We start from the raw sequence: 19,211 nt of genomic DNA on the forward strand, positions 1-19,211 counted from the left end.
GCAGATGCTTAACCGACTGAGCCACCCAGGTGCCCTCCCAGCAGCTTTTAAAAATAAGAACTTAAACTGAAGGCCAGAGAAAATTTTTTATGGTTAACAGTAAGTGCATAGTGTTTAATTTCCTAATCAGTTTCTCTCTAAGGGTTAAAGTGTATCTAGTGAGACAATATACATTGCTGTATTGGCTGCAAAATAGACACATTTACAAACTCACACTAAAAGAAGTCCAGCAGTTTCTCAAAAGATTAAATATAGTTACCACATGACCCAGAAATTCCACTCCTAGGTGTTCTACTCAAGAAAATAAAAACATGTGTCCACAGGAAAACTTGTAGAAAAAATGTTCACAGCTTCATTATTCATAATGGCCAAAAAGTGGAAACAACCCAAATGTCCATCAGTGGATGAAAGAATGAAGGAAAGGTGGTATGTCCATACTATTGAACATTAGTCAGCAATAAAAAAGAATGAAGTAGGGATACATGCTACAGCATAGCTAAGCCTTGAAACATGCTGAAGGAAGCCATTCACTGAAAAAACCCCATACTGTATGATTCTATTTATATGAAATTTTCAGAACAGGCAAATCTAGACAGAAAGTGGATTAGTGGTTGCCTAGGGCTGAGAGGATTAGGGGGAAATGCTGAGTGACTGCAAGTGGACACAGAGGAGGTTTTTTTTGGGTGATGAAAAGGTTTTAAAACTGACTGTGGCAATGATTCCATAATTCTGTAAATATGCTAAAAATCAATGAATTGTATGCTTTAAATGGTTGAATTATATAGTATATGAATTACAGCTCATTAAAGTTGTTTTTTTAACCACACTAAAATATTTCCTTCAACATGAGACAAGAGCAAAAAGGGTCCTCATGCTTTTTAAAAATACTTAAAAAATGTTTTTAAATGCAGATTGTATACACGAATAGCATTCCCATTTCCCTGTCTCTCTCGACTAGCACATGCTCCAACTTGAGAAGGCATTCATGGATAAATGAATAAATGGCTGGAAGGACACCCAGCAAAACCCTGAGAAGGCACTTCAGAAGGTTCTATAGAAAAGGAGTACTCACAGGAAGCCCCCGCGGTCCTCGGGGTCCCACCTCTCCTGGCAGCCCCTGTTGGCCCTGTTATAAGGAAGGCAGGGAAAGAAAAAGTTAACACTCCCTAATTCTTTGCTGAGTGATTACAACAGGTGATAACATAAGGAAAGGTAACTCATGTCATCTTACCTGTTTGCCTGAATTTCCCAGTTTACCAGGCTTCCCTGGAGCACCTGTGTTACCCTAAAGGTAAAATGCGACATTCGAAGTAATTCAGACAGCAAGTAAGCAAAATCATCAACCTGTCTTACCCAGACTGGGCATTTCTTACACCTAAATAGCATTAATTTCCCAATTTCACACTGAGAATTTGGGAGGATATAGAATCTCTTTCTTGATGGATACGTTAAAGTTCTTTAGATTCAGGATACTGTTCTGTTATTCCCAGAAGTATAATAAAGGTATCAAAAAAAATGTTCAAAAATGAAGGTCAAATGTCAAAAAATGAATAAGAAGATTTTTCTTTCTTCACAATGTTAATGACATTTACCATTTCTATCTCCAATAAACTTCTTGGAGCCCTTTTATCTGACACTGACACTATTAAAATTAAAAAGAATCCTGTGAACATGAGGAATAGGTGGGTGTGCTCTTGAGAGGACCCTGCCAGCAAGCGCCAGAGAAAGCACATGTCTGGGGATCCATCTGCACCACCAATCTCTCACGGGCCACTTAGGAAGGGAGCATTTCTGCTGAAGATGCTGTGGACCCCAGTAACTGGAGAGCTATAGCCATAGAACGCAGTAGTGGCCAAATTCTACGTTGCTCCCATGTTATCTCTTTTATTTAAAGTAAAGCTGTGGGCGCCTGGGTGGCTCAGTTGGTTAAGCGACTGCCTTCGGCTCAGGTCATGATCCTGGAGTCCTGGGATCGAGCCCCACATCGGGCTCCCGGCTCAGCAGGGAATCTGCTTCTCCCTCTCCCGCTCCCCCCTCTTGTGCTCTCACTCTCTCTCTCAAATAAATAAATTTTAAAAATCTTTTAAAAAATAAATAAATAAATAAATAAATAAAGTAAAGCTGTATCTTATCCCTTTCATTTTTCCTTCACCTATTGCTTTTAATTGCTGCAATATAAGCACTGGTTGCTCAGTCTGAGAACGAAACGTTTACTATCTTTTCAGCTTAAGCGAAATCATGTTAGTAACATTCACTGACATAATTTCTATAGCTTAATCATAATTTCCTTATTTTAAGTGGTAAAGAGCAATAACACTGTCTGTGTTTTGCACTGACAAAGGATGACACTTCCCAGGAAAGAAGTCTAATCAGCGACAATTGGTCAAAGTATTCTTTCTACAGCTAGGAAAGAGGTTAGTATTTGAGGCCTTAAAAAAAGCCTTTTTTTAAATTTCTCTTTAGGATCAAATATAAAATAAAAGGTTGGAAATACTAAAAATGATAAAGCATATTAATGAAAAAATAAAAAAAACAGAGAAAAGTATTAGTTAAAAAGTTTTCATCTTTTACCTTTTCACCAGCAACACCCTTGACACCGGGAATCCCAGGTACACCCTAAAAGAGGACACACAGAACATGGGTTGAATCACCTCAGCGGAGAATCTGTGAGATGCCATGCCCACTGCACACTGCCGAGGGGCTGAGAGAATCATGACAACATCAAAGCTTTAGTGTGAGGGAGATTCTTCCTAATTCCCAAATTCTGAACGGTTCTAGAACTACCCACAGTTTAGAAGGAATGGCTTTACTCTATCTGGCTTGTTAAGTCTGAATACCCTTAGGCAAATCCTACCTCTAAACTAAAGTTATTTTTCAAGCATGAATTTCCAAATTATAATCCAATCAAGGGGAGCTCCTACCAGCATGATCCCATGTACAGAATAACAAAACAAAGACCTACTGAAATGCTAAACCTGAAGTAGAAAAACGGAATGGTAGGAGAACACTGGCTCGAACTAAAATCTGGTACTATTGGGAGTCCTACTGTTCTCTAACTGATTATTTTAAAACGTCAGATATCATAATAAATTGAGGTCAGCCCTCAGATTACCAAGTATCCCTTTATTACCTTGAAGCATTTGTCTCCAAGAATACATCTGTATAATTCACGTTAACCTCTAGCCACATCAATGCAGGGAAATGCCAATTCGAATAATTCAAAATAGCACACAATCAAAAAAGTGGTATCTTACACCTCACATCATTCCATGAGCATACTCTCAAGCCTCTTATGACTCAACTCTGCTAACAAGAACTTCAGAACTGGTGAAAAGGAGGAGGGAGTATGTGCTCCTGGCCCACAGCTCAGAATTAGTAAAAAGATAAGAAAGATTGAGTGAGCTAAAGAGAGAAGAAGAATACAAAATACAAATTAAAGCTTAGTATAATTATTAGAGAAATAGTTCCTTATTCAGGAAAAAAGTATAAAATGTCAAAACTGTAAAAATGTAAACTTAAAGCATCATATTTCTTCCCCAGAACTTATCAAATTATTTATTTCTCCCTAAAATTCGTATTTTCCAAATATGTAGCTAAACCAATAAACATTTAAAGACCCAAATACTCACAGGTAAGCCCTGCAATCCTGCATCACCAGGAGGCCCAGGCTTCCCTGGTTCACCCTGAGAAAAGAAGTTTTTATTGCATCATCGAACATGTGTGAACTGCTATGTCTTTCAAGAAAAGAAAGGACACAGGGCTTCTGCATAGAAGGATTCCCTACAGGGGACCTTATGTGCACTTTTAAAATATGATCCAGTTCAGGGCGGGGAGGGGGGGCGGTGTGAGGTGGGACGGGGGACGGGATGGGGAGGATGGACTTGGGACATAAATTTAATCAAAATACACAATCTCTTTCAACTGCTTTCATCAACAGGGCATTTCTACTGAGTTCCTAAAACCAAGTAAACAAACATACTATTCTAATAGTATTTTTGAGTTGACACTTGATGAAAAAACTAAATGGAGGAAAAAAGCCAAAACCAGCTGAGTAAATCTCCCAGTAATGTAGTAATGGAAATGCTGGGCTCAGTTGGCCAGGGCTACATAGCTACCTTTGTCCCGGGCATTCCAGGTATTCCGTCACGGCCATCCACACCTGGCAAGCCCTAAAGACACACAAAGCAACACACTGTGTCTTAGAAACAGTCGCATTCTTCTTCCCTTCATTATTTTCTAAAGTTTTATTACAAGTTAATAATCACTTGGAAAAATGTGGTGGATGACTATGGCTCAGGACATACCGTGTCACCTTTGGTCCCAGGGAGGCCAGGAATTCCTCTAGAACCTTGAGGGCCCTTGCAGAGCAGAAGGGAAGGGATAGACAAGACATGCTCATTTATCACAACACTTTGGACACATCAAAGACATAAGCATAATCAGCAGAGGACACCAAAAAGCACGATGTCTATAGTGACTGACATGAATTTGAACTCACTCTATCTCCCCTGGGACCTATTTCTCCTGGAGGTCCTCGCTGTCCTTGATCACCCTGTATGAAAATAAAATGTTAAAAATAGCAAAAGCTACTTATTGATAGACTTTTGAAACTATAAAACACCATCCATATTACCTTATTACTGCTCTTTCACCCCAATGCTTTGCTCTGTCATGGATGCCCAGCTCAAGAAATCTTTTTATAAAAATTACATTGTCTTAAAAATTTATATTGCCATAGGGATCACAAAGACTCACATGTCCTTTGATTTCATTTTAAATGTGTAAATCTTCTGTGCTCTTTGGATCCATACTGCAGGTAAACTTAACGTCAGTAACTATGTCCACGTATCAGCTAAACTCATTGACTATCATGGTGGGTTGAGGTTTGGGTCAGTTGCCCCTCTTTTCTCCATATTATTTCACTCTCCAGGCAATAATAACGGTTTCTGTCAAAATTATCCAGCTAATGTTGATTTATGGTATAGAGGGTAATAGATGAGAGGATGTGTCTTCCTAAGCTAGAGCTTTTGTTGAATTGCATAACTACTCTAAAACCTCAAATGGCTTCCTGTTGCTACTAGATCAGTTCAAATTGCTCCCATTAGCATTAAATACTCTCCACAACGTGATCCTACTTTATATATTCAATTTCATCTTCTCAACAGAAACTTTCCAAGCCAAGCAGTAACAGTCCCTGTGACAACACACACCCCATCACCACCAACAGTGTTCCTTCTCACCTGTGCTCTGCTGTCTTTCCCACCCAGAACAGCTTTCCAGATCAACCCGCCTCTAGGATCCTCCTCTTACATGCATTACCTCTACCACATACTCCAGTGCTGGATCTCGTAATGCATAATGTAGTTACATTTTCCCTTGAGCCATAAGAGCTTGATAGTTGGAAATTCTATTTTTCTTATACCTTTTCTACTTTTTCTGTGATAAAGGTGGTTATTAATGGGTGGCTTTTTTATTTATTTCTAGAAAAGGTCTGAGGCAGCCTATAATAATGACACATGTACATATAGCAGTCAAAATATAGAATAATGAGATCAGAAATCACAGAAAAGGATAGAATTACCCAAGAAGCTGAAATGAGACAGTTACTGTGGACTCTAAGCATCCTGGCAGCCAAAACAAAAGGAAAAAACAGCAAACATAAAAACTTAACAATTTGGGGCGCCCGGGTGGCTCAATCGTTAAGCGTCTGCCTTCGGCTCGGGTCATGATCCCAGGGTCCTGGGATCGAGCCCCGCACCGGGCTCCCTGCGCTGCAGGAAGCCTGCTTCTCCCTCTCCCACTCCCCCTGCTTGTGTTCCCTCTCTCACTGTGTCTCTCTCTGTCAAATAAATAAGTATAATCTAAAAAAAAAAAAAAAAACTTAACAATTTGACTTCACCTATGTGAAAAAAACCCATATCAAGTCAAAAGAACATTTCTCTTTATTCAAGGAAGTGATGCTTATCTTAATTAAAATTTGTTTAAATAAATATAAAAACTACTGCCAATTTTACCACTTGAATCATTCACATGTAAAAGACACTTGCATGCAGACACACACACACACAGAGCAAATAATCTATCACTGATCATTGCTAAATAATCTATCATTGGGTCTTGTAAAAGGAAAACTACTTACAGGTGCACCAGGAAGACCTTGAGGCCCAGGTTCTCCATCTAAGCCCCGAGCACCCTGCCAAAAAACAAGACGAAGAAATGAAATTGAGATCAGTCATTAAAAGGCACATCAGTCTTTCCATAGAACATTAATAGCCAGATAAAAAGGAGGTTTTGTGTCTGTAATATATACTGTATTCATCAGTGAACCCCAGGGAGTATTCAGTTGGACACCTCAGATGTGAAAACACTAGTTTACATCTCCTCATCCCACCAAGAGTACTGATGGCCAATCTTTGATACCACTCTGGATACTTTAACACTACAGCCATCCTTGATTGATGACATGAATTATAAACACTGGTACCTATTTTGAGAAGTTGGCAAACCTACCAGAGGAGGTTTAGGAGTCACCCTCCGGGGTTCTCAGGATTCTATAGCTATTCATTAATGGTGAAGACCAAGGAGCCACCCAAAGAACAGAAAGATTGCCATGGACTGCTGCTGCCACAGCTGTGGGTGGGATTCTGTGACACCGGATTTCCACCAAGATCCAGAATCAGAAGTCCAGCCATGTGATTTAGAAGAATGAATTGTAATAAGGATTTGAGTGGCCCCCATTCCATTCTAGATAGACATTAGGTTTGGTTAATATAAAAAGAATCCATCTATTTTCTTAACAATAGATTCACCCTACCAAGAGATGGGAACTACAGAGCTTCATAAATCTAATTATCTTGAAATCAATGGTGACTTGGTTATATCGTACATATCACCACCTTATTTAATGATAAGAATCAAAATGTGATCTTAAAACAAATATATCAGGGTTTTTTTAGTGCTTCCTGCATACGCTACATGATAAAATACAACCCCCTTCTTTAAATCTTTTTCTCATCCGCTAAGTGAATGAGAAGGCAGAAGGGTGACTGAAGTCAACAGGCCATCTCCTAATGAATAGGGTTGAGATAAGGAGATGATAAAATAAATGGAAAACAGTCAAAAGAGTGCTGGATGGATGTCAGGCCAAGAAAACCAGGTGGACAGCATCTGTAGTAAGAATTAAGAATTAGAAAACCTTTGATAGAAGGTTCAGAAAAGGCAGAATCAAAGAAAGAACACAACTGAAGCAGAGGCACCACAGAGACTTGAAATTCTTTGATCCCTAAACACTAGAAGAGAGCAGAAAGCATTTTACATTCACCAGGGAAGAAGAGGTTTGGAAGACCCAAAAAAGACCTTGAATTCATCATTCACCCTGCGTTGTGAGCGCGGAGTCCGGCCTTTGCATTATAGAAATGGCTGTGATACACTCTCTCTCTTATTGCTGTTCAGCATGAGCTCAGTTCCAAAATGCTGTTACTAGGCAACCACTCCAGGGGTCTGAGTTCATGAGAAGAGCTTGCTTTCTTTTTCTTTTTTTTTCTTTTTTGTTATTGAAAGCAATTTGACAGAACTCAAAGGAAATGAGACATTTTGAAAAATGCCAAGTAAAAAAAATACTTCAAATAAAGAGCATATCAGGAACAGTAATTGGTTTCAAAGTGTGGGGTCACATATTTTAAATGATTTAAACCCAGAAAAAGCAAAGGCTGAGGTATCAGCAACTTCAAAATAAATGGGATTTATTATTTAATAACAGAAGAGATACACACAGAATGTTACTTAAGGTAACATGAATATAGAAATATGAAGCACGTTTTTTTAAAATACAGTGTTTTTAGAAAAGAGATATTCTGGAGGAAATAGAAGAGTAAAACAGACAGAATGAGAATACCTAGAAGGGACAAAGAGGCTGAAAAAAAAAATGAAGTTGAAGGAATTGGTCGCAAAATAATTCCTTCAATTTCCAAAAATGTGCATTTCTTTTAGAAAAATTTGATTTATGGAGCACCTACAATGTGCAAGTTATTCCTGCTTAGCTGTTAATAAAAGTCTCTGCTTCTGTGTGAAATGACACAAATTAGCCATAGAAGTTCTAAAGAGAAAGAGGCGAGGGTCAGAAGTGGTGGCAGGCAAAGTGCTTTTTTGTTTCTCCTGGAACCTACAAATTGGCTTTCCTAATATACTCTCTAAGTGGTAACCATTTTCTTAAAATCTGATAGAAAAGCTAGACACAGCCTTACACACACACACACACACACACACACAGTGAGAAAAACATTTCTGAGCACATCAGGAATGTCCAGGTTTCCATTGTTTCTGTTTATGATATTCACCCAGCCAAGCATTCCCCATTCTCCATCCTCCACCAGTGGGAACATGTTATCCTTCTAGGCCTGGCATCCTTCTAATGTCACCTCCTCCATGAGCCCTCCCAGTTCCCTGATCAAGAATAGCCAGCACTCCTTCGTCTTCAGTCCCTTACTCTACTTGCCCTCAAATTTACGTGTCTCTTGTTTACACTGTAGTTAGCTATCTACTCGTTTGTTTCTCCCAATAAATAACAAATTTGAAGTCCTTATTACCCTTTGAATCTCCCCATCATCTCACGGTGCCTTGCTATGGAAATGGTAGGAGAATCTGGCTTTTGAGACTGGGCTAAGGACAGGTTGGTAAATTGGCCACAAGTGTATGATCCTTGTTGAGGACAGAGCTCAGCAACCAGCCTGGAGGGAGGGCCACGGGTGGCCCTCGTGTCCCTGGGGAGATCCTGCCTTCTCTTACCTCTCCCTTTCCATCCTCCCCTGTATTTGCTTTGATTTCCAGATATTGTGTCAGTGCTATCAGTATTAACTATTGGTAATGATAAAGAAATACAAATGTAACATCCCTCGTATTCCTATCTACCCAATATAATTTAAAATATATAATACGTAAGTATCATACATACCTACTCATTTCTGTCATCTATGTTTATAACAGAAATGTGAAAACCTAACAAAACATCTACAAAGCAAATAAGAAATTAAAAAATGATGTTGCTGAAAATAAGATATTTTTAAATGGGCAAACAAGTATTTTTACATTTTGATATCATATCATCATCATCATCTTACTTTTTCCCCTTTGGCCCCAACTATGCCCATAATGCCTCGTAATCCTTGAGCTCCCTGGAAATATAAAAAAGAATGGTGAATTTTTTCAGCTGAAGCACACACTTGTTTATCTCATCACAGAAGTTCCTCCAGAAGCATGTTAACATAACTAAAGGTAACAATAAGAAATAGTGACATTATGTAAACAAATGTTTCTAGTTTAGAAAGAAAAATCCAAGGAGAATTCTTCTGATGGTAAACACTCTTCTAAAACCCTGAAGACGTACACAAACCTGGAGTTGGAGCAATCAACTGATGACAAGAAAGTAAACATCATTAGCTTAAGAGAAGTACAATCATGTATTTTGACTTACTTTTTAACTTAGGTACAGAATACACTGCCATCTCTACTTCCTTCATGATTTGTAACTTGGTTACACATAAGATGGTTGTAATTTTAAACTTTGTAATGATTTTTCCCCACCAATGTATGCCATCAAAGGCCATTCGGTTTCCAGGCTAGTCCACAAAAGCTTAGGACCTGTAAATGGAGCTGAAGTCTCTACTAACCACTAGGAGTCACTACTCATCTCTATGATAGAGGCATTCTGCATTCCCACCTGGGGCACAACGAATCCATCTCACCCCATCTCAGGCATAGGAGTGGGTAAGCCTAAAAATAAGGATGTGAGTATGATTTCTAGAATCTTCTTCAATACTGGAATGTCACCATTCTCCATTCTCTGGCCCCACAGGAGCAGGGCTCCAGGAGTGGATCCTGTAAAGGGGGAACCTGGGTGCTCTCTTGGGAGGAGCAGCAAGGGGATGCTCCTTCAGGAAGGAGTGGCCACTTCTGAGCAATTTGCTAATTGGCTTAAGATCAAGTAGCTCTTGGCCAGTCATTCTCTTGTGTTCTGCCTTGGAGAAAATGGGGCAATTCTCTGGCCAACCCTGCCTGCATCTAGATCAGTCACAAATTCTGTGTAGATCAGTTAGGAATGACCAGAATGTGTAAGATGATCCAGCTTAGGATAACCACTTGGGATATAAAATGAGAAATGGCCATTTCAGATTAAAACTGCTCTTTCTGAAGATAATTCTACAAAAAGAATTCCAAAAATATTTGAGCCAATGGAAGTGACATGAGAATGCCGTGGATTATCTCTTAAGGTGACTACTTTGAAGGACAGAGCTTATATATAAATGTTCCCCAAAGCATTTTTTTTTAAATCTGTGCATTACTTTATAGATGCACATTTAAAAAGTGAGCATTTGTGAAGTTTATAGAAACATTTTGGCAAGCCTACTGCCAAACACCAGAAGGTCAGCAAGCACTAACGATAGCCCCCAATGGACCACTTGAGCCATGCAGAACCCAACAGATATCCTTAATCCATGAAAATACTTTTAAATGCTGCTTGCAAAATCCTGTTCTCAGGATTTGGAGGGACAGCTTTAAAAATAACTTTAAGTCCCCACTAAATTTTCATCAGATCAAAAAAAAAGCATACATCTCTTACACTATTGCTATCTCCCTCCTACAAAATAGAGTCCATCTCCTTATTGTCTCCTTTCAAAGGCTCAGGGAAGACAATCTTCTGAAATAAACACCTCGTATTCCTCCAGGTTTCCTTAAAGTTCTCATGTGGCTTAAAAACAGAGGCCATTCTTACAAATGCTCAGACTCATTTACTTTAGCTGGAATTTCCTTAAACTCTGGGGTAAGTACTAATCTACACAGCTCCCTGAACTCTTTCATAAAAAGCCAGTTGTTTGGGGAAGAGCAGAGCAGGACAAGGAAGGATGGCCTCATATTTGTCCTCCCTAACTCTTTAGTTCCTGAGAATAGGACCTGAGCGTGTCCTTTACATAGCAAAGGCCTTGGCTAGCTGCAATGTTCAATGGATATTCAGAAATTATTATTTCCATAATTGCTAACTACTCATCTTGACAAGAAAAAAAGTGTGACAATTCTACTTTCGTATACAAAAGTAGTATAAATTTTGATGTAGCAAACACTAAATTGAAGTATGCCAATGCCCCAAATTACCTCATTGTGCATATAATTGCAGCAATCTGCCAAAGCACAAGGGACTAACTTTTTATTAAAAGACATGATTACAAGCTATTAAAAATGTTCTAATTATAATGATTACATGCTGGCATAAGGTACTTAAATCCAGTGGATGATGTACCTGCTGTATATTCAGGGTACATGAAATTTTCTGTATCATGTGAAAGTACCATAGAATATAAAATATATATATCAACCTCTTGTGTTCAATATTTACTTTCAGATTGCCTAGCCCTGAAATCTAGTAAATGAATGTATGTAATTATAGGTAAAATTTTTCTGTAAAAATGGTGCTTGAATATACAATGGGGATCCTTTCCTATTTTGAAAAAATGGAAATCTCCCAATGCTGGCTTGGTGGGAAAATATGTTAATGTAATACTACTAATCCAAATGCTAAACAGGAAATATTCCAAAAGTCACGAAAAAAGAATATTTGCATATCCTAGTTAAATATTTTTTTAAAATACTTTACTGGAGGTCCTTGAGCTCCAACTTCTCCTTGTTCCCCCTGGTCACCTTCTTCACCCTAATAAACAACAGAAAAGCACACCAAATGTTATTCTAGCAAATGAGCATAGATAGATGACTCAGCACATTTGAAATTCACTTGGCATCCCCTGAGTTATGTTACTATACTTTCTTAAATTAGTTTATATGAGTAATCCATATTAATTGTAGGACATAGAAAATACAGAGAAATATACGAATAAAGTCACCCAAAGCCCACCTTTTAACTATAAATACCAGTAACGTCTTAGATGCTTCTCTATAATGGGGTCATGGGGAAGGAAAGGAGAGAGAGAGAACATATATACATTCATGTTTCCAGTGTGTGTGTGTGTGGGGGGGGTGTTATTAGGAAAATATGATCATGCTGTGCAAACTTTTCCATCAACTACAATATTATTTATTTGTGATTTTCACTTTTAACTTTTCTTATTATAATTTTTCTACCAAAACAATTTTTTAAAAGTATTTAAATCAGTCTTTCTTTTCTTGGCTTGTACCTTTGATGTCACCCACAGAAAAGCTTTCTCCATACCCAAAATATATAAATATTCATATGTATTTTTCTTCTATAACTTCATAGTTTAATTTTTTACATAGAAATCTTTAATTGATTTTAATGTAAAATATAAAGTAGAAATCTATCATTTTTGGAGGTGGGTGGGGTGATGGGGTAACTGGGTGATGGGCATAAAGAAGGCCATGTGATGTGATAAACACTGGGTATTATATGCAACTGATGAATTATTGAACTCTACATCTGAAATAAATGATGTACTATATGTTGGCTAACTGAATTTAAATTTAAAAAAAGAAATCTATCATTTTTTTTTCCTGGTAATTGGCCACTTTCTCTAATATCATTTATTGAATACTAGATTCTCTCTACATAGACTGGAAAATTCTTCTTTAACATATAGTAAATTGTGAAATATACTCATTTCTAGATTTCCTACTCTGCTCTTCTCATCTGTTGTATGAATTTGCCAATACCACATTTTAATTATTGAAATTTTATAATACATCTTAGTCTCAGATAGAATTCCTTTAGCTTTATTTTTCATTTATGGTTACTCTTATTTTTCAGTTTTTCCTAAATGTTTACTCTTCCGGATGCACTTTAGAATTATTTGGAAAATCCTCACAAAAATACTACTTGTTTTATATTAGGACTGCACTAAATGAAAAGATTACTATGGACAGAATTAGATTCTTTACAATACTGAGTCTATCTTGGAACTCAGTGTATCTCCCTAGTGAATCAAATCTTTTTCTTTCCTTCAATAAAGCTTTGCTCTTTTCCTCATATTAGTCTTGAATATTTAAGTTTGTTCTAAGGTATCTTTACTATTTGGTAGCTATTGCCAATGGAATCTTCTTCCATTTTGTTTTCTAATTATTGTTTGACTTTTTGATATTAATTTTATAACCTCTGATATACTTTAAAATGTTAGTATATATAATTTAGTATATTTAAAATGTTAGAAAAGAAATACAACTGCTGTTTCTTACAGAAAGATTACTTGGCTGACTCTGAAAAAATGTTATTTTTCCCTCTGACAAGGTTTTTTTTTTTTTTACAGAAATATACTGCCTTACATTTCCTATGGTAATGGATATCTTAAATTGTAAAATTAATCATGAGAAAAATTCATTTTAATGTTATGTGCATAATGTTAGATAAAAATCTATTTCTGTTGTTTATTAATATTTCAATTCATCCATGTTCTTTCTCTACAAACTATACCTTATAGAGATTGTCACACATACACACACAGAGAGAAATACAGAAAATTGAACAGCAATATTAATATAGAACTTTTGGGCATAACTGCAAAGAACTAGGTTATGCCTAAATCATTTATACTTGACTTTTGAATCAATTATGAGAGGGTTACATAGTGGTTTCACTCTCATAATTTTATTCAGATTATATTCCATAAGAATATATGATTGACAGCGAGGAGAGGCAGTCCCAATGGGAAAGCCAGAGAATTAGCTATTTCGAGGAATGGATAATCAACACATGTGTGTAATTAACTGCTATCTCTATGTCCCTGCCTAACTATCAAAACAACAGTGATGGATATGTGCACAGTAAGTTTTCATTAGCAAAGTTTGGGGTACAGTAAGTTTTCATTAGCAAGGTTTGGGGTATTTTCCTACAGATTCCAGGATAAACCTTGGAGTAATATAGTTGATTTAAATATTTTACCAGTAGATGAATAGCACACAACTAATCAATAACCACAACATAATGACAAATTTAGGAATAGAAATTTATTATCATTTTACTGAAAGACTTTTGACTGTTCATTCCTACATCCATAAACAAAATTTAAAATCTTCATTAACTAATTTGTAGAGTACATTCAAGGCAGAATTGTGAATCCACTTTCAGTTTACAGTTCAGTGCATCTATTACACTTTTAAGTTTCATTCTTCAATGAACTATTGTCATCCTATCTTCCCATATAAATTTTCAAAGACACAAGGTGTAAGTGACACAACATGTGAAATAAATTAAAGGAGTGTTCAACAATGACCAATAAAATTTTGGCCAATTATCTCACACACCCAAACAATTTTCAGGTTCTTCACTGAAAATCAAGTTAGTATAGGTATCAATAATATTAGTTTCTTGGAGAGAGGGGGGAAAATACTCTAATTGACAGCTCCATCCCCAAATAGGGTTGTAAAAGTTCCCCCAAAGAAAAGGGGTCACTAAAAGAAGAAGGAAAAGAGCATGGCATCAAAAATAACAGAAGTCTACCATATCTGCTTGACTACATGCATTAACTCATGAATATCTTTTGGTATAATGTAATATCCTTACACACCTTTTTCTGTGGTTAGATAATATTCTATTATATTAGAATATTATCTAAGATATCTAGGATATGTCATACTTAATTTAGCCAGTCTCCTGTGGGGGGACATATTTTTTTCACTTCTGTGCCCCTGGCACTTAGAATAAACCCTGGCACACAGCAGGTACTTAATAAATATTTGTTGAATTTTTTTAACTATGAATTTCAAGATTTAATGGGGGAATGAGCATGCAGAAAAATTTCTAAAGTACTCAACTTTTTTCTACTTTCTCCAATTTGACATTAAGAACCCAGCTGTTACATTCCAGATAGATAAAATACCTTAATTACTCAGGGCCCAAGTAATAAAAGACTAGAAATAAATGTCCAAACTGTAATAGGGTCGAGAAAATTGGCTTATTTATCCTGATTATCTCAGGTTGTTCAACAGACTGATTTTAGCTAGAGTTCAAGGATATTAATGCCTGAAGATATAATAAATTGCCTCTCCAGTTCTTAACTTCCAAAGAAAAAGACTAAGTTTCTGTCTCCGCCCAATAAAGGTATAGAAGGGCACAGTCAACAAAGTCTAGAAAATCCACATTAATAAGAACAGTTTGACTTTGTAAAATATCACAGAATTAACAGGGACAAAACTTCTGTTATGCCGGAAGTCAAATTCTTAGACAATTTACACCAGTGGATTTAAAAAAAAGCAAATAATTCATTTTACTTCACATTTTTGCCTTGGTTTTTCTGCAAGGCACACCAGCTCCAAAGCAAATTGTGCTGTGGATTCCATGTTTCTATCCAGATAATAACATAATTCTATCACTCACTTTCGAATTACTCAAAATCTAAACTCTATTGAAATGGAGTCAGAAACAGACAAATTATTTCAGAACTTAAGATGAGAAGCTATCAGCTCTCAACCTCCTGTTTGCTAGTGTCAGCAACACTTGTCATAAAATTTTACAAATGTCATAAAATTTTGCTTAGTGCAGTGGAAAATCTAGCTGAATAATGTTTGACTATCAAAAGCATCAAGGAAAAAAAGCTGAGTGTGATTGATTTCAAAAGAAAAGCAAGGAGCAACAACACAGGAAAGAATGAAATGTATGGTGTATTATTGTTTCTTGTAACTGAACAACATGAGAATATTATGCTTAGTCAGAATATTGATGCAGCTACTGAAAACCTGTCAATCATCATTTGGAAAGGAAGGATAAAATCTCACGCTTTCTTATTCCTTAAAATTCCTTGGAATAAAAGCAATCACTACCTCCTAAGCACAGTTTACCCACTATATACTCATTTTTCTTACCTTGTGACCTTGTCTTCCAGGTTCACCAATTTCTCCTTTAGCCCCTTTATGACCCTAAAAATGCATAATTAACAAGTAAATAAATTAACAAATTAAAAAATAATTCTATTGGGTTTGTCACAGAAAGTGGTCAGAAGGTCATAAAGTGATCTTGCTTCCCTAAATGTGTCAGTGTGCTACCCAGAAAAAGGTTATGTCACAAAGAAAATGATGCCTTCAATGACCTTAATACTGCCACGCGTATTACATGACTAGTGTATATGATAAATATTAACTCCTAGTTAATAGAAAACCACTGTTCTAGAATAACAAAGCTTCATTACCCAGTTCAGCAACATGATGTATTACCAGCTGATCCCTAGATCCCTCTGTCCCAAACTTCCTCTCACAGCTGGGTTAAGAGCTTTAAGCCTTGTCCAGCATCAGGAACTTTTTCCTCAAAGGTGACAGTCCTGACCGAGCTCAGCTGGCTATCCCCTGCTCTCTCCATGCTGCTCCGAAAACCCTTCCGCCTCCTCTATACCCACCTCCTTCTTGGTGGAAAAAGAGCTGATATAAGAAAGGCAGCTCCCCAGATGCACGACTTCCACCTCTTCTTGTACACAATTACAAATGCAAAGGGAAAGCCCTAAAGGGCAGTCCGTGAAAGCTGCATAGCATGAGGAGAAAATCCCTCTCTTCTTGTCGGGCCACTAGTTCTAAGTATGTGTGTGCTCTGGGTGGTAACATGAGGCAAATGGGAAACGAACATTCCAAAATTAAGTCTATCAGAGCTTTCACCCTCGGAGAATTTCTTGTTCTGACAGTGTAGGTCTTGGTGAAAAATAAGACACCAGTCCAGGACCAGGGGCACCTGGGTGGCTCAGTCGTTAAGCGTCTGCCTTCGGCTCAGGTCATGATCCCGGGGTCCTGGGATCGAGCCCCGCATCGGGCTCCCTGCTCCGCGGGAAGCGTGCTTCTCCCTCTCCCACTCCCCCTGCCTATGTTCCTGCTCTCGCTATCTCTCTCTCTGTCAAATTAATAAATAAATTCAATCTTTAAAAAAAAAAAATCCAGGACCAAATCTTCTGCAGTTGTGAGAACCCACTAAACCAACCTTAGAGAAAACCATAATTGGAAAACCAGTGCCCTGGGGCCTTTCAGATCATAGCAGAACTCCTCTGGTCTGGAATTTTCAAAATCACTTCAGACCTCATAGACTAGAGAGAAAAAGCCACTTAACCCCAACATTTGGTATTTTTTTATGGGAAATTTTGAAGCAATTATGATATAGAGTGAGAGAAAAACATTTTGGGGATGTCTCTTTTCTTGCCTATTTTGCACTGTTTTCCCAAATTTTTAACTAAAATAGTTTCAAATACATTATGTGTGCGATTACTCCCCAGTCTTCCTGCATAGGAAGCAAACTTCGGAACCTTTATTTGGTGTTATAGCATCTCGAGCCAGTACATTTTACTGGTATTTCCTCCCGGAACAAGAGAAGTATCGTGTAATCAAACATCCATGTCTCTGTGTACCTGCCAGGGGAACCAGCTGGAGTTTCTAGGACTGAAGAAGGACCACAGACTAAGCCGAAGAATAAGCAAACACAGACAGGCCTAATTCATCAAAATGGGGTCTTGCACCAGAAAGGACGGTGCTTACAGGAAAGGATCTATTTTTTTTCTATGGATAATACTCTTGAATATAAAATACTGAAATTATTCTCTCACCCTCATGCCTGGTAAGCCTGGATATCCTGAGCGACCTGGTGGACAGGAATTGGGACACTGCCAAAGAGAGAGAGGTAGAGAGAGCATAAATTAGAGCCCCCCTTTATGACAAAATGGTACTGTTTTAGGGATTGCAGCTTCAGAACCCCAGTATAATTATATTCATTAAATAAGTCTGAATATCCCTTTTTTTCAATATTTCATTTTTAAACTCAGAAATATTCCTAGCTTACAGAAAAGCACAGAGAATAGAACAAGCTTCCCCCACGTGTTCACCATCCAGATTTAATAAATGCTAATATTTTTGCCATATTTATTTCAGATTTATTAAAGAAATAAAATGTTTCCAGACCTAGTATACCAAATTCTTCCAACTTAGTGTACCACAACCTGATCCTTTCCTTCTCCCACTTCCACCAGAATAGCTCTATCCTGAGGCCCACAAAACCCTTGTCAAATTGGCCAAAATTGCACTTAGTACAGTTTCCCAACATCATTTGAATATTAGGCTATAAGTAAAACAAGTCTCAGAGGGAGTTGTTTGACTTCTAGCTCCTGAAATTGGAGTGCTCTGGTGAAAACGATGCCGTAGTCATAAAGTAAAAAGACTAGGGAAGAGCAAAAACAGGGGCACCTGGGCAGCTCAGTCAGTTAAGGGGCTGCCTTCGGCTCAGGTAGTGATCCCAGGGTCCTAGGATCGAGCCCCACATCGGGCTCCCTGTTCAGCAGAGAGCCTGCTTCTCCCTCTGCCTGCTGCTTTCCCTGCCCTGCTTGTGCTATTTCTCAATCTCTCTCTGTCAAATAAATAAATAAAATCTAAAAAAAAAAAATTCCATAATGAAAACCACTTATACAAACCACCAGCCCACTAGTGCAATGGATTGCTCTGCTACCCATGTAAAGTAAAACACAGAAATACAACATATTCCAGCAAGATAATTTTAAAGAGAACTCATCTGAAGATTACATTGTCTTTGACTTAAACTGTTTCGTTCAAAGATAAACATCTTACCAATGGATCTCCTTCATGAAAGCCAATTGTTCCCTAAAGTAAAGAAAATATTAAAGTTAAGAATATAGCTAAATACCGTATTCAAACCTACTTATAATAGAAAGTCCACTGGACAAAAATATAATAAAAATATTTGTTCAATAGAATACAAGGAACAAATAGCAACATATAACATGCTAATATTCTTAAACTTTGACTCATGGGCATATTCCTTTTGGAGACCCCTCTTTCAGGGAGCTGAAAAGAACTGAAATGAGAGACAGAATAGATAATATGGGGAATTCTGGATCATACATCTAAAATATGAGTTATCAGGGCGCCCTGTCAGTTGAGCATCTGACTCTTGATTTCAGCTCAGGTTGGGATCTCGGACCATGAGATGAGCCCCGCTTTGGGCTCCACTCAGTGGATAGTCTACCTGAGGATTTCTCTCCCTCTCCCTCTACCCCTCCCCGACTCATGTGCTTTCTCTCTCTTTCTCTCTCTCTCAAATAAATAAATACATCTTTTAAAAAACTGAAAAGAAATAAAATGTGGATTATTTCCTACTTAAACTCCTATTTTTTAAATTGCTTACTGTGTAAATCCTTTGTAAACATTAGTTCATTTGAAAATGTCCCTTTTATACAGCCAAGTTTTAAGCATTTGCAAAATCACAAATGTCAAAGGACTTC

At 37.5% G+C, this 19,211-nt stretch overlaps 1 protein-coding gene across 1 annotated transcript in view; it reads right to left on the bottom strand.

Annotated features, from left to right (window-relative positions):
- Positions 1 to 19,211, bottom strand: part of COL9A1 (collagen type IX alpha 1 chain) — an 86,718-nt gene that overhangs the window by 32,648 nt on the left and 34,859 nt on the right. Inside the window, exons 16-28 of the mRNA XM_045867063.2 lie at positions 18,538 to 18,570; positions 17,526 to 17,582; positions 15,814 to 15,867; positions 11,645 to 11,698; positions 9,117 to 9,170; positions 6,140 to 6,193; positions 4,499 to 4,552; positions 4,305 to 4,358; positions 4,116 to 4,169; positions 3,630 to 3,683; positions 2,572 to 2,616; positions 1,232 to 1,285; positions 1,073 to 1,126 (exon numbers count right to left, since the gene is read on the bottom strand). Of these exons, the coding sequence (XP_045723019.1) occupies positions 1,073 to 1,126; positions 1,232 to 1,285; positions 2,572 to 2,616; positions 3,630 to 3,683; positions 4,116 to 4,169; positions 4,305 to 4,358; positions 4,499 to 4,552; positions 6,140 to 6,193; positions 9,117 to 9,170; positions 11,645 to 11,698; positions 15,814 to 15,867; positions 17,526 to 17,582; positions 18,538 to 18,570 (675 nt within the window). The remainder of the gene's footprint in view (positions 1 to 1,072; positions 1,127 to 1,231; positions 1,286 to 2,571; positions 2,617 to 3,629; positions 3,684 to 4,115; positions 4,170 to 4,304; positions 4,359 to 4,498; positions 4,553 to 6,139; positions 6,194 to 9,116; positions 9,171 to 11,644; positions 11,699 to 15,813; positions 15,868 to 17,525; positions 17,583 to 18,537; positions 18,571 to 19,211) is intronic.

Source organism: Mirounga angustirostris, unplaced genomic scaffold (genome assembly GCF_029215605.1).
Source record: "Mirounga angustirostris isolate CCGP_5_RB_7025 unplaced genomic scaffold, mMirAng1.0.hap1 SCAF_8, whole genome shotgun sequence".
In the NCBI taxonomy this organism is placed as follows: Eukaryota; Metazoa; Chordata; class Mammalia; order Carnivora; family Phocidae; genus Mirounga; species Mirounga angustirostris.